This window comes from Sciurus vulgaris (assembly GCF_902686455.1).
Source record: "Sciurus vulgaris genome assembly, chromosome: 4".
Taxonomy (NCBI): Eukaryota; Metazoa; Chordata; class Mammalia; order Rodentia; family Sciuridae; genus Sciurus; species Sciurus vulgaris.
In genome coordinates, this window is record NC_136464.1 from 64,738,686 (window position 1) to 64,751,425 (window position 12,740).

The 12,740-nt window shown below is 30.7% G+C and overlaps 2 protein-coding genes across 3 annotated transcripts in view; one reads left to right on the top strand and one right to left on the bottom strand.

The window, feature by feature from the left end:
• LOC306659099 (uncharacterized protein) overlaps positions 1-12,740 on the bottom strand; it is a 155,235-nt gene that overhangs the window by 96,575 nt on the left and 45,920 nt on the right. The window lies entirely within an intron of this gene.
• RTKN2 (rhotekin 2) overlaps positions 1-12,740 on the top strand; it is an 88,887-nt gene that overhangs the window by 66,162 nt on the left and 9,985 nt on the right. For both annotated transcript variants that reach the window (XM_079136386.1, XM_079136387.1), the window contains 2 exons: positions 7,970-8,135; positions 12,384-12,491. In XM_079136386.1, coding sequence (XP_078992512.1) covers positions 7,970-8,135; positions 12,384-12,491 — 274 coding nt within the window. The remainder of the gene's footprint in view (positions 1-7,969; positions 8,136-12,383; positions 12,492-12,740) is intronic.

Consider the following 12,740-nt stretch of genomic DNA (forward strand, 5'->3'; position numbering starts at 1 on the left):
CCTCATAGACATACTGCTAGACTACATTTAGAAGACAAAATTAGACTTTTTTTTCCTGTCTCCACACCCACTCTGAATCAGTTTTAAATGTAAAAAGTATCTCTGAAATGAGCTTGAAGCTACAGTTGACCTACAAATGGCTTATGCATGTATTGTATCTTTACCATTTAAATTTAGGAAGAAATTTATAATGAAACCCCTCTGATTATAGCCAGTGCGTCTGTTATTTCCTAATTATAAGGATGCAGTTCCACAAGAACTGTAACAGTGTTTACATGGTCTGAGTGAATTGACCTTTTTTAGTTGATTTACTTTTCCTAATGGTAACAAAAGCTGATGACCAGGAGACTGATGGTATTCTATCATCAGAGCCATTCTTACAATGACAGAAATCAGCATAGACATTCCAGTGCTTGTTCCACAATTGACCATTATGTACTCACAGAAAAATTATTAAGCTAGTAATTAGTATAGATTTAGCCTTAGACTTGGGGGCAACATGGATCATATTTGATCCTGAAGACTAGTAACTCAGATGTTTCTTCCCATTTTACATAACAATGTATAAAAGAGAGTTTTATAAAGTATAAAAGAGAATTTTGAAAGTTAAATAAGAGGTAAGAGTTAAGGTTGGAAAGATCAATATAATTTAGTTGTTGGTCTCAAAGTTGAAACCAGTGGCAAAATTCTCCCTTTTTCAGTTTTAAAGTTTTGTTATCTTAATTTTCCCTAGAGCTGATTCCTGTTATTTTTCTCTGTAGAAACTTTCCTTTGCAGTTCCTACTTCTACTTCAGTTCCTGCTTCCTTTGAACCTTTGGGAGTGAAAAATAAAAAAGAAAGAAAGAAGGAAGGAAAGGAAGAAAGAAATTCGTTACTTTAAAGTAATTTTTATTTTTCTGAGCTTACAAAATGATCCAAATATACAGAAAAGTTGAAAAAATATTATAATGATCACCATATACTGGTCTTCTTGTTACTTGTATCTTTATTTTTTTCTGATCCATTTAAATATAAGACATCAACATAGTGATACTTCATCCCTGAATACTTTAGGTCTATATAATTATAGTGCTATTATAACAACTAAGAAAGTCAGTTTCTTATGTCATGTAATATCTAGACCATTCAGATTTCCTCATTGTCCCCAAAATGTCCTTTTAGTTTGTGTTTTCAATCTAGGACTGTTCATTGATTATGTATCTTCTGTAGTTATTCTAAACTATAAATGAGGTCTGGAGGCTTGATTATATTCAATTTAAGTCTTTTTTGCTGGAGTTTTAACATGCTTTGTGAAGGATTCTCTTAGGAGGCACATGATGTCAAGTTGTCTCACTACTGATAATTTCATCTCATCAGCGTATGAGTTATCTTTCCTCTTTTAAATGTAGTCATTGAGGTATTACTTTGGCACTATGTGGATATCTTTGTTGTGCAGCAGTATTTGACGTAATGGTTTTCTGTGATTTTCCTAACCTGTAACTGGTTATAATATTGGAAATTCCACATGATTTTCCTTCTCCATATTAGTTGACATTCTTTTGTAAAGAATTGACTAGGGATGAATCCCTTCTGAGAAGGTAGGATGATAAATCTTAATACTTTAATTACTAATTTTCAGTAAGGAATTAGTGTTATACATTGGTATTGTACTGATGTTGTTAATATAGTATTGGAGTTGGTATTGCCACTTCTGTGAGTAGCAAATGAGTATTCTCTTCTTCCTTCTCCTACCTCTACTCTCTCTTATGTGATAAACTCAGGTTTTATATCTAATCAATGTTTTTAATTACTTGGTTTTAAATTACAAAGGTAGAAATTTTAATTGTTTTGCTTTCTTTGGAAACGTCCAAGGGACACATGCTGTTAGTGTATTGTTAAAAAAACAGTGGATATGTGATACATGCCAGTTTGGTAACTTTTTATATGTAGCAGGTAAAGACCAAATAAAAATATTAAGATGTGTTTTGCTTTTGTTTTCAGTTTGTTTCCAATGCTGAATCTCTACATTTTTTAAGCTTAATAATTTAAACATAAATACAAGTCAGAGTTTTTTTTCTTGCATGATTTAGAAAATAATAATTTTGTATAATGCTACTTAACAAATTATGTGAAAACTGCTAAAGTATATAAATAATAGTACTATTATTTCGATCACAGAATCTGTTCTCTAACCATAATTCTTGTCCTTCTAAATGGCATTTCCTAGAAGGCTATGTCAGTTCATTAATTTTCATAGGGAGCCATCTGTGGAAATAGTCACATTAAGGGAAGAAAAGCCTAAAAGCTGTTCCCCTCCCCTTTTCAATCCAAATTTGAAAGGGTGATTTACTTCAAAGTGATTGCTTCAACTTCAAAAAACTTCACTATGAATGTTGTTGAGCAAGACATTCTCTATAACAGGTACTTAACTGAATCTCCTCCACATTGTAGAAAGCATTTTATTAAGCCAAAGCTTTATCCATTGCCAATGGTGTGGGGGTGGGATAGCAAAGAAGTATGGTCTTTGAGATCAATAGTCTTTTCTTGATTTAAATACTATGCATCATTCATTTTCATGTTGTAGTCTGTATTAAGCAAATCAGTAACACTGTTTGACATCATAGAACTTCAAATTATTTTTAGCTATTGTATTTTTCATGGACCCCTGAAAGAAAAGTTACTATGAAGCACATGGTTATTTTTTTTCCATTTATGTTAGTGTTCTAATATTTGAACATTATCAAGTATTCACATTGTCCTTCATTAAATATAGCAAAATTACTTCTAAAACACTCTTTTTCTGTAGGAATTTACAGCTGATATTATCATAGATTGAAAATAATTTTATCAAATTGCTAGTGATCACATCTAATACTTGGTTTAATTTATGGCTATGCTTTACACAGTTTAAGTACTCCTTGTCATTTATTGTAAAGATGTGAATTTTTTTTGTCACTAGAGTATGTATAAACTCTGAAGCTTGTTTTAAACAGCAACATTTATTTGTTTTCACCCCTGATTAAGAGGACTTTATACCAAGCACCTTTCAAAGAACTCATTTATCTTCACATGTTTGTGAGGCAGGTGTGAACTACTATCTGCATTACAGAGACCCACACACAAAAAAGTCATTAGTAGATTTACTTGATTTTTTTAATTTACATTTTTAAATTTTTTAAATTTTCAATATAGTTTATATAGAGAATAGTATAAATGAACCCATGTGTAGCCTTACACATTGCCCCCCCTCTAGAATTATTTTGAAGCACTTCCTAGAGACAGTATTAGTTTAATTGAAAATATCCCAGGTGTGGCAAGAAAAAAATATGTGTGTGTGTGTGTGTATAGTCAGTCACATATGGTTAATATATCACTAAATTCCTATTTGCAAATTTTTTCAATAGTATTTTGAATCAGGATCCCATATATTTCTGTAGATTAGATTTTTTTAGTCTCTTGGTTCTTGTTCCTTTCTCTCTTTGTCATGCATGTGTGCATGTACACAAATACATATGCATACACACATACATACCATTTATTTATTGAAGAAATTGAATTATTTATACAGTTTTTTTATAATCTAAATTTTGCTGATTGAATTTCTGGGTTGCCTTTTTTCTTCTACATTTTGGATCATACTCTGGTTTGTTGGTTAGTTGTTAAGATATTTTAGAAAGCGTTATGTGCTTTTATTAGGAGGTATAGAATATGTTTGGGTCTTCCACTTATTTTAACATCTACTGATGAGCATTCCTTAGATTATTTATTTTATTAGGGATTGCAAACTGACAATATTTTAACAATTCTTCATTTATCAGTTGGGGATACCTCTATGTCATCAATTGTTTAGTCACCCTGAGGTACAGTTCTTATAGAAAAGACAGAATAAGTGTTTGACTTTCTTTCTTTTTATCTATTTATATGTAAGTTCTCAAAACAATGAGATGGTTACTTTTCATCCTTTAAAGGTGACCAGTCAGTTAGTATTTAAATACCATTATGACTTTATGGGTTCAAATATATATTCAATATTCAAATATAGTTCATTTATACTATTCTCTATATAAATTTATAGATTCAAAGACAGTCCATGACCAATGTTATTCTTATTGATGCTTTAATTGTCCATACTTGACTAATGGAATCCTTCTCAAGTTAGCTCTTGAGTGCTTTTGACACCACCGTAGTAACCTTTGATTTCTGTTAGGAGAAGATGTTCCAAAATCATCTTCTTTACATTTTCTGGATCCAGTCTGGTAATTGGCCATTTCTTCAAATAGCACTGATTCCTCTTTATAGGAAAAGATGTTTAGACCATAATCCGGTACAGATATAGACTTTTTAAAAGTCATGTAGTCAAAAGTAAAATAATAAATAATTTATAAATCTAGTCCTGATCTAGTAATTTTTCGTTTACCCAGAAATGGAAAGATTGAGCAGCAGTTTTAATTTCAAATAATGAAAACCTTGAAGGAAACTTTCTTTTAACTTTGGAGTTTGTTATGTTTTTGTTACAAAATTGACTTCTCATATTGTTTTTATGACCTTCACTTGACCTTCTGTGGATACTGCCACCATCTTATGCAGAGAAAGATTGCAGTTATGTATGTGCTGATTGACAAGAGTAAAGTCAGCTATCAATTAAAATTTTACAGTAATTAATCTCAGATCCATCTGCAAATCAATGAAAGTTGAGTACCAGTTCTCACAAATCAATTGAAAGGTTTAGGATTATCAAAAGCAAGACAAGAAACTCAGGTCTCCCATAGAACACTTATCTCCTAAAGGATGTTTCCTTTGTAAATTAAAGAGTTGGATTAGAATTGTTTCTAGGATCTGAGTCTATTAATGAAAATTTCCTTTTATCAGTATCTGGATTGTTCTTTTCCTGTTTTTTCTCTTATTCATCAAAATTTTTTTTAGCCATTTATTGGGTGCAAAGCAGTATTTTAGGTGGTAGTGCATATACCAAGGGGGAGAATGTCCCAATTTGCTTACTTTCAGACTCCGATAAGAAGAGATGCTTCCCTCCTCTACCCATTACATGAGTCCATAATGAGCCCTTGTAAAATACACCTTAGTATTTTCTAATCACTTTCTCTTTTGAGAAGGGAAGACCTGAGCACTATTATTGATATTTGCCTCTACTTAAAAACAGCTTGCATTAACTTTCTAATGTTAAGAAACTCTACTTTTTCTAATCACTTTCCCTTCAATGAGTAATTTTTAGTATAAAATATTTCCTAGTTGTTAAATTATTTTGGATGATAAAACACAGAAGTTTATTCGGAATTTTGCATTTCATTTGCACCTTTTAAAAATCTCTCATGTTTTAAAAATGTAGTGGTATTTATGGTTACCAGAGTTAATGGAGTGTATAATATTTATCTGTACATCCTTGTATTTTATTTTTCTAGGAGGATATACATGATCTACTTCATCACATTTTTTACATAGCAGATTCATTTTGGCCAAAATATAAACATTAATTTACAAAATTACATATTTCTGTTTTAAAAGTTGAATTTATTTTAATCCCATATACAAGAAATAGTAATAAATTTGCATTAAAATGAAATTGAGTGGAAGGAAGCACAATTTCAGTAAAAAGAATACTTATTTTTTTAATAGAAACAATAGGTTTTTCCCTCCACTATGATTCAGCTTTCATTTAGTCTGATAGAATTCTTCCTTGAACTTAATTTGTTCTCTGCTAATGATAATAAATTTTTTTATTGGTTCTTTTTAGTTATATTTAACATTAGGCTTCATTTTGACATAATTATAAAAGCATTTAATATAATTTATTCTAATCCAGCCCCTAGTACTTCTTTCCCTCCCCGCCTCTCTCCCCCTGTTCCCTTCCCTCTCCTCTACTGATCTTTCTGCTATTTACATATGTGTGTGTGTGTGTATGTGTGTACGTACATATATATATATATATATATATATATAGTGTAATTAGTAATTAGTGTCTCGTGGATGTGCACGATGTTGAGATTCACTGTGGTATATTCATATATGTACATATAAACTTAGATCAGATTCATTCCACTGCCTTTCCCTATCCTATCCCTCCTCCCTTCCCTTTATTCCCCTTTGTATAGTTCACAGGATGGTCTTCTATTTTTTAATAAACTTTATTTTTAAAGAGATTGATTAGATGCATATTTTCAGCTTGCAAGGATACCATTTAGGATAGCTTATTTTTACATTGTATAAATAATTGCATAAAAGATAATTTACAAAGTGTATTACCAAGGCATAGAAGCGTACAATATCCATTACAATAAAATTAAGATGCTAGCCATAAGTTCCATTACAGTCCTCTAAAGACATTTCAACATTTCTAGATTTCTACAATGACAGGATAGACTGACTCTAAGAGGGTTACCAGTCCTTACATTTTGTCACACACTAAAGGTTCAAAATTGTGTACAGCATCTATTTTGCCTATGTGATTTTAAATAAGAATTAATTTCTTCAGAAAAGACCTTCTTCTGTGGTGTACACATAGTGTTTACCTGCCTGTATTAACCCATTTTTCAGGGAATGAAGAGCTTTTCTTCCTAACTGCTACTTCTCTAATACCCACATAAATATCATCGTGTGTGTATGTGGGTTTTGGTTGTGACTGTACATGCTGTCTTTCTTCACTTTATACTCAGTGAAGAATTTCTTCCCACTCTTAATCTGCTTTTGTAACTGCCAGCCAAAATAATTTTCTACATACATTATTGTAGGCTTAACTATATTTTTCTAGTACTGTTCTAGACAGTAGCCACTATCCCCTAGTGGCTGTTGGGCACTTAAAATGTGACCGTTCTGAATTGAGATATGCTGTTGAGTATAAAATACAACCTGGATTTTGAAAACTAAGGATGAGAAAATAATACAAAACATCTCAATTTTTAGATCAATCACATGTTAAAAGGGCAATAGAATATGTTGGGGTATGTAAAATAAACTATTTAAATTAATTTCATCAGTTTCTACTTTTTAAAACATGGTTTCTAGAAAATTATAAATTACATATGTGGGTGACATTGTATTTCTCCAGGACAGTGCTGTTCTGGAATAATGTAAAACTAGTCACTAGTCTGGCAGACAGCCAGATCCCTATCTTTGTATTATAGATAACTCTACTCTAGACTTATTCCCCAAAACTTCTTGATCTAAAGTGTATGTAGTTTCTAGCTTGCCTTGTGGCAGGCCATGCCTTGGAAGTAGACTTTTTTCTTCTACGTGTAGTGTAATGTCATCATAATGTCATACCTCATACCATTTAGAAAAAAGCTTTAGACTATAAACATGAGTGAAATCATTGCCTTTGTGGTAGAGTGTTGTATTCAGCATTTAAAAAATAATTTTAACATTATAAGAGTTATATTAGCTTATGGATCTTTGGCTATGAGCTATGTAAATGAATGTTAAATGTGAAATAAACTTTAAGAGGAATACCTAACTGTTGTGTTGCAGTAAACACTAAGTTATGGCTTTACTGCTTTAACTGATAACCCTATAATATGTATGAATATTAGAATAGGAAACATTCTACTGATACTTTACTGATTCAGTTTTATTACTGTTGGAAATACAGTTAGCATATAATCCACATTAAAGTTATGACATGCTGTGCTTGTTTTATTGCAGATTTTAAGATGTATATAAAAGACAGCAAACTCCCACTTAAACTGAGATCAAAACAGAGGTTGTGTTTTAATCTTGTGTAATTTAGTGTAAGTGCTATATGTAGCATACTTTGAAACATTACTCAGTTTTTTTAATATAAAGCATTCTTTTTAGAAACCTTCTAGATTTGAGTTTGAATATTGAAAATTCCCAAAATGACATATTTTAAATTTCAAATGATCAGCACTATTTTTATAATTATATCCTGTATAAATATGGTAGCTAAGCAATAAAACATTTGTTTGATCATTACAGAAATATTCTCTTATAAAACACCAGTTTTGTTCTAATTTTTAGGAAACCAGAATTCGTGCAATGGATAAAGATGCCAAGAAAAGAATTCATAATTTCTCTGTCATCAACCGTATTGCTGGACAAGCTATAACTCATGTTTTTGCAGTTGACTGTAAAGAAGATCTTCACAAGTGGATGGAAGCCTTTTGGCAGCATTTCTTTGATCTTAGTAAGTAGATATTTGGAATCTCCTAGTATATTCGTGTGACCAGAAAGGTTACACACAGCAATCTAAATATTAAAATTATAATTTTAGAATTTGGAACAAGAATTTTTTGTGTTTTTAGAAAAAATGGTAGTATGTCATGAATGCACTGATGCATTTTTCTTTCAATCTCTTTCCAATGCCTGACTATTGTATAGTATACCTTTGAATTCTTAGCATACCTTTCTCATACTTTTAAGGTCCTTTGATCCCTAAAACAACCAGACCACGTTTTCTCAAAATATTAGATTTTTACTGCTTAAGGCAATGTATCTGATCCAAGGGATAAGAAGCCATTTGAGGAACAAAAACTTTTCTAGTATAATGATGATCCTAAAATATTGAAATGTTCAGAAGGAGCCTCATTTTTATGTAACCTTCTGTTAGCTCCAGATTTGTTACAATATCATCTTGGACATCATCCAGAGACTTTTTTTTTTAAACCACATATGGTTTTTCCATCTCAATAATACAGTCAAGTCAGTGTGATTGTATTGTAATGGAATTCTAGTGTGTAAACTGTATGAGGTTCTAATATTCTCAATGTAAGGAAGAGTTTTACCAACAGGAAAATATTGAAATTATGGCAACTCTTTGTCTTTAGACAATAAATTCAACAGTATATTTATTATCTTTAATTTTATGTTGAAAATCTAGACTGTTGATGATGACTTTCTGATCTAACTACTAATCTATTAAATTCAACTAGTAATTTGTGTCTATAGAATGCTGTTTTGTACAGATGCAAAGTAGAGTCATTTCCAAACATTGGAAAGTTATTTTTATAACTCAGAAATAATACTAGAAACATTTTAGGAATTATTTTCTAAAATACTATAAAGAGCTAGTATCAACAGTCTTCAGGTTAATTTTTCAGGCCTCCTCTGATCTATAACTTTATTGGATATTATAGTAAAGGTTGGAAAGGAGGCAAGAAAGGGAACTAAATTTATTGATTTCTTTCCCAAGTACTTGATAGCTTCATTTATTTCTCATGATACCCCCATCAGGTGGAAGTTATTTCACTCTGTTCCACAGCTGGGAAAACTGCACTAAAGAAGTTTCTGGTTCACTCCATTGAACTAGAGGATTCTCTAGATGGTCTTCATGGATTCGTTAGGACTTGTTTTCCTTATTCTAGGCATTCAAAAAATATTTAAATATTTGTTCCATCTCCAACAGCTTGTACTAGATTGCTTTAGTTAAAAACTTCAGGTCTTTAATGTGTAACTCAAATTGTAACTTCCTTTCTTTTGTTGATTGTAGCTTAATTTTAACTGTCTTAAGTGCTCCAATTTAAAAAGTCAATCTTTAAAAAGGCTACATTATTTGTAGAAACAATTCTGATATTTTTCACTTTTCTATGTGCATAGAAACAGAAAGGAGGGGTATATGGAGGTAATAATGTCAAAATAGTAATCTATTGACTACTGTTAGAGAATGGTCTCATTTTCTAGATTATTTGAAGTAATTTATCTTGTTAAAATGGAGATTTGGAACAATAAAGAATTTATGACATTTTTCAACTATGAAATTAATAAGAAAGTGATGACAACTTGGTTCTCAGGTCTGTTTCTTTGGTATTTATTGCTTTTTAGGGTAAAAACTGCCAATCTGTGTAATTGTATTTTGTTGTTTTTGTTTTGTTTTTGTGGTACTGGAGGTTGAATACAGTGTACTCTGCCACTTAAATGCATCCCCAGCCCTTTTTATTTTTTATTCTGAGACAGGGTCTCACTTAGTTGCCCAGGTTGGCCCTGAACTTGTGATCCTCTTTCCTCTCAAGACACTGTATAAGCGTGCCCCACTAGACCAAGCAATTTATGTAATTTTTAAAGTGCAAATGTTTTTACACTTACACTTTGAAATTCAATGTGAATAGTGCTATGAAACAAAGTTGGAAGTGTTTATACACCTAAATATTGACTTTTACTTTATAATAATTGTTTTCCCAATGAAAACCATAGCCTCTTATGATCTTGGTTGAAACATGGTATTTAGAATAAAGTAGAGGAAAATATCTAGAGCAGAAGAAAATAAAAAGAATTTAATATTTGGAACAAATTTCAGTTCTTTGGCCCCTCTTAAGAGCATGAAACCGGGAGAGTAAGATAATTAGGATTCATGAGGAAATTGTGATGGAAATAGGTCTGGAGAAGAATAATTACTTCAAGGAGGTTAGGAGGCAAAGGGGTTACAGTTGCTATTTTTAACATTTGAGAGCTAACAAACATGAAAAAGGAATAAAACTTGTTCTGGATGGTTAACAGGTAGAACTAGGAATGATGGATCAAAGATACAAAAAGTTAAAATACAGTTGGAATATTAAATTTTTTCAGATATTTAAGAATATAAATATTGAGTTACATTAGCAGCTTAGATAATAGATCATTTTGACTGGGAACATTATGACAATAAATAATGTGGGAAACATCTTTAGTAAATAGATTGTTGTGTGAACAGAACATGTCCATTTAACATTTCATATTGGATCTCTTTTTTTCTGCTAGCATATTGGCTATCTGTATCTATGCATACACATTTATTCACTGGCACAATAAGCGTTTCAATTGTAAAGTCTTGACCAGTGAACATACTACATTTGTACATCTGACATTCAATACACGTGGGATAATGTGGCGTTATATTCCAATTTTCAACATGATTAGTATTCTGCTACTGGTTTAACAATGAAATGCTTTCATCTATCAATATACAGAAAATACTGTACTTTATAATAATTTGTCTAAGAATGTGACAGAGAAATATTTTCCAGTTTAAAGTGAATCATTATTTTCCCATTAGATAAGGGCTTTTTTTTTTTTTTTTTTTTGCTACCAAGGAGAAAAAACTGGTTTTTATGTAGTTTTTTAAAAAAGGAAGTCGGGGGAGGAATAAGTTGTCAGATCTCAGATCCTACTGGATTTAAATTTTAGAGAGCAAACTTTGAAGCCTTGTAGTCAGGAATTTATTTCCTCTTCAAGTTGTTACGTGGGTTATTTTGAAATTTTTACCATATTCTGTACTTAGCATCATAATAAAACATATTGAAAGGCTTTTTTATATTTCTTAGCTAGTTAAGATAATGGATTTTAAATTTATGCACACATTCTCATTTTGCCATGGCAGTACATTCAACTAGAAACAATCAAAATGAATAGATAATTTGACTAAACATGGAATGTGTTTTAATTTTTAAGCTATGGAAAACAACCAAGTTGGATATTGAAAAAAGAAAAAGAAATATAGAGCAGGATTCAGTCTTAATAAAAAGACATGTAGATGATTACATTTAGGTTTCTACTTGTGTAAGATATAAGAACCCTCAGTAGTTTTTATAATCTTAGTATATAGGCACATAGTATCTAGCACAGTTGCTATGCAGCATGCAGGTACACAATAAATTTGGAAAGGTTAATTTTTATAGTTAATTTTTTTTATAATTTATGAAAATTTTGTCAAATTAGTGAAACAAAAGAAAAATTAATAATGTTCATACTTTAAATTTTTAACTCAATAGTTGAAACACCTTACCCAAGAGTCTTGTTTTTCTCTTATTCTGAATACCTAATGGAATAAAGTGCCTTTCCTTAAAACAAATTAGACTCAGAATTTTATTGTATGATATTTCCTTATAGTAAAAGGTTTTTATATACTTTTATTTAAATGAAAACACAATGTTCGTCTAGAGTTAGATGACTTTGAAAAAGAGATAGTAGTTAGATAAATCTTATTTCTTAATTAAAATTTTCAAAATTAAAACTATTTTTGAGAACTCTCATACCTTGCCTTTTTTTCATCCTTTCTTTTAGGCAATTATGTTTCAGTTGATTTTTACCTTTCAGCTATCTTGAATACTAGGTGTTTTAAATTAATATTTAAAAGAAGAGAACTTGAACAAACTTTTGCCATGAATAGAAATTTTAAAATTATTATTGGCCATTTACTGAAATGGTATAGTATCTAATAGCCTAGAGATCTTAATATCTGTGCATAAAAATTTATTTTTTAAATAGATTACCTTTATGTATATTATGAGACTTTGAAAGTATGGGTGGTACTAGGCTTTTCAGCAAGGTTTCTTAAGGCAATGCTTTATTTATAGATTCACCATTATTTTTCAAACAAAAACATGTTAATAGCTGTTAAAAATGAAATAAATATCTTCACATTTATGTTTTAAACTATCCTGCCTTTTTCTTATTTTCTTAGGCCAATGGAAGCACTGTTGTGAAGAACTTATGAAAATTGAGATTATGTCACCACGGAAACCACCTTTGTTCTTGACAAAAGAGGCAACCTCAGTGTACCATGATATGAGTAAGTGGGGTTTGTCTTTTCTAAGCTACAGGATAACAAAAACAACATTGTCCGTACACAAGCAGCTTATTCTATTGACATTAAAATTCTAAAATTTTGAGGGCACAATCAAAATGAATGAAAAAAGACCATGATTATAGACTAGAGAACTCATGTTTAATAAATGAATTAATACAAAATTAATGAAAACACATTTTTCATAGTTTAAATGCTCAAAACCAAACAAAAATCGTAAGGCTTAAATGAAAA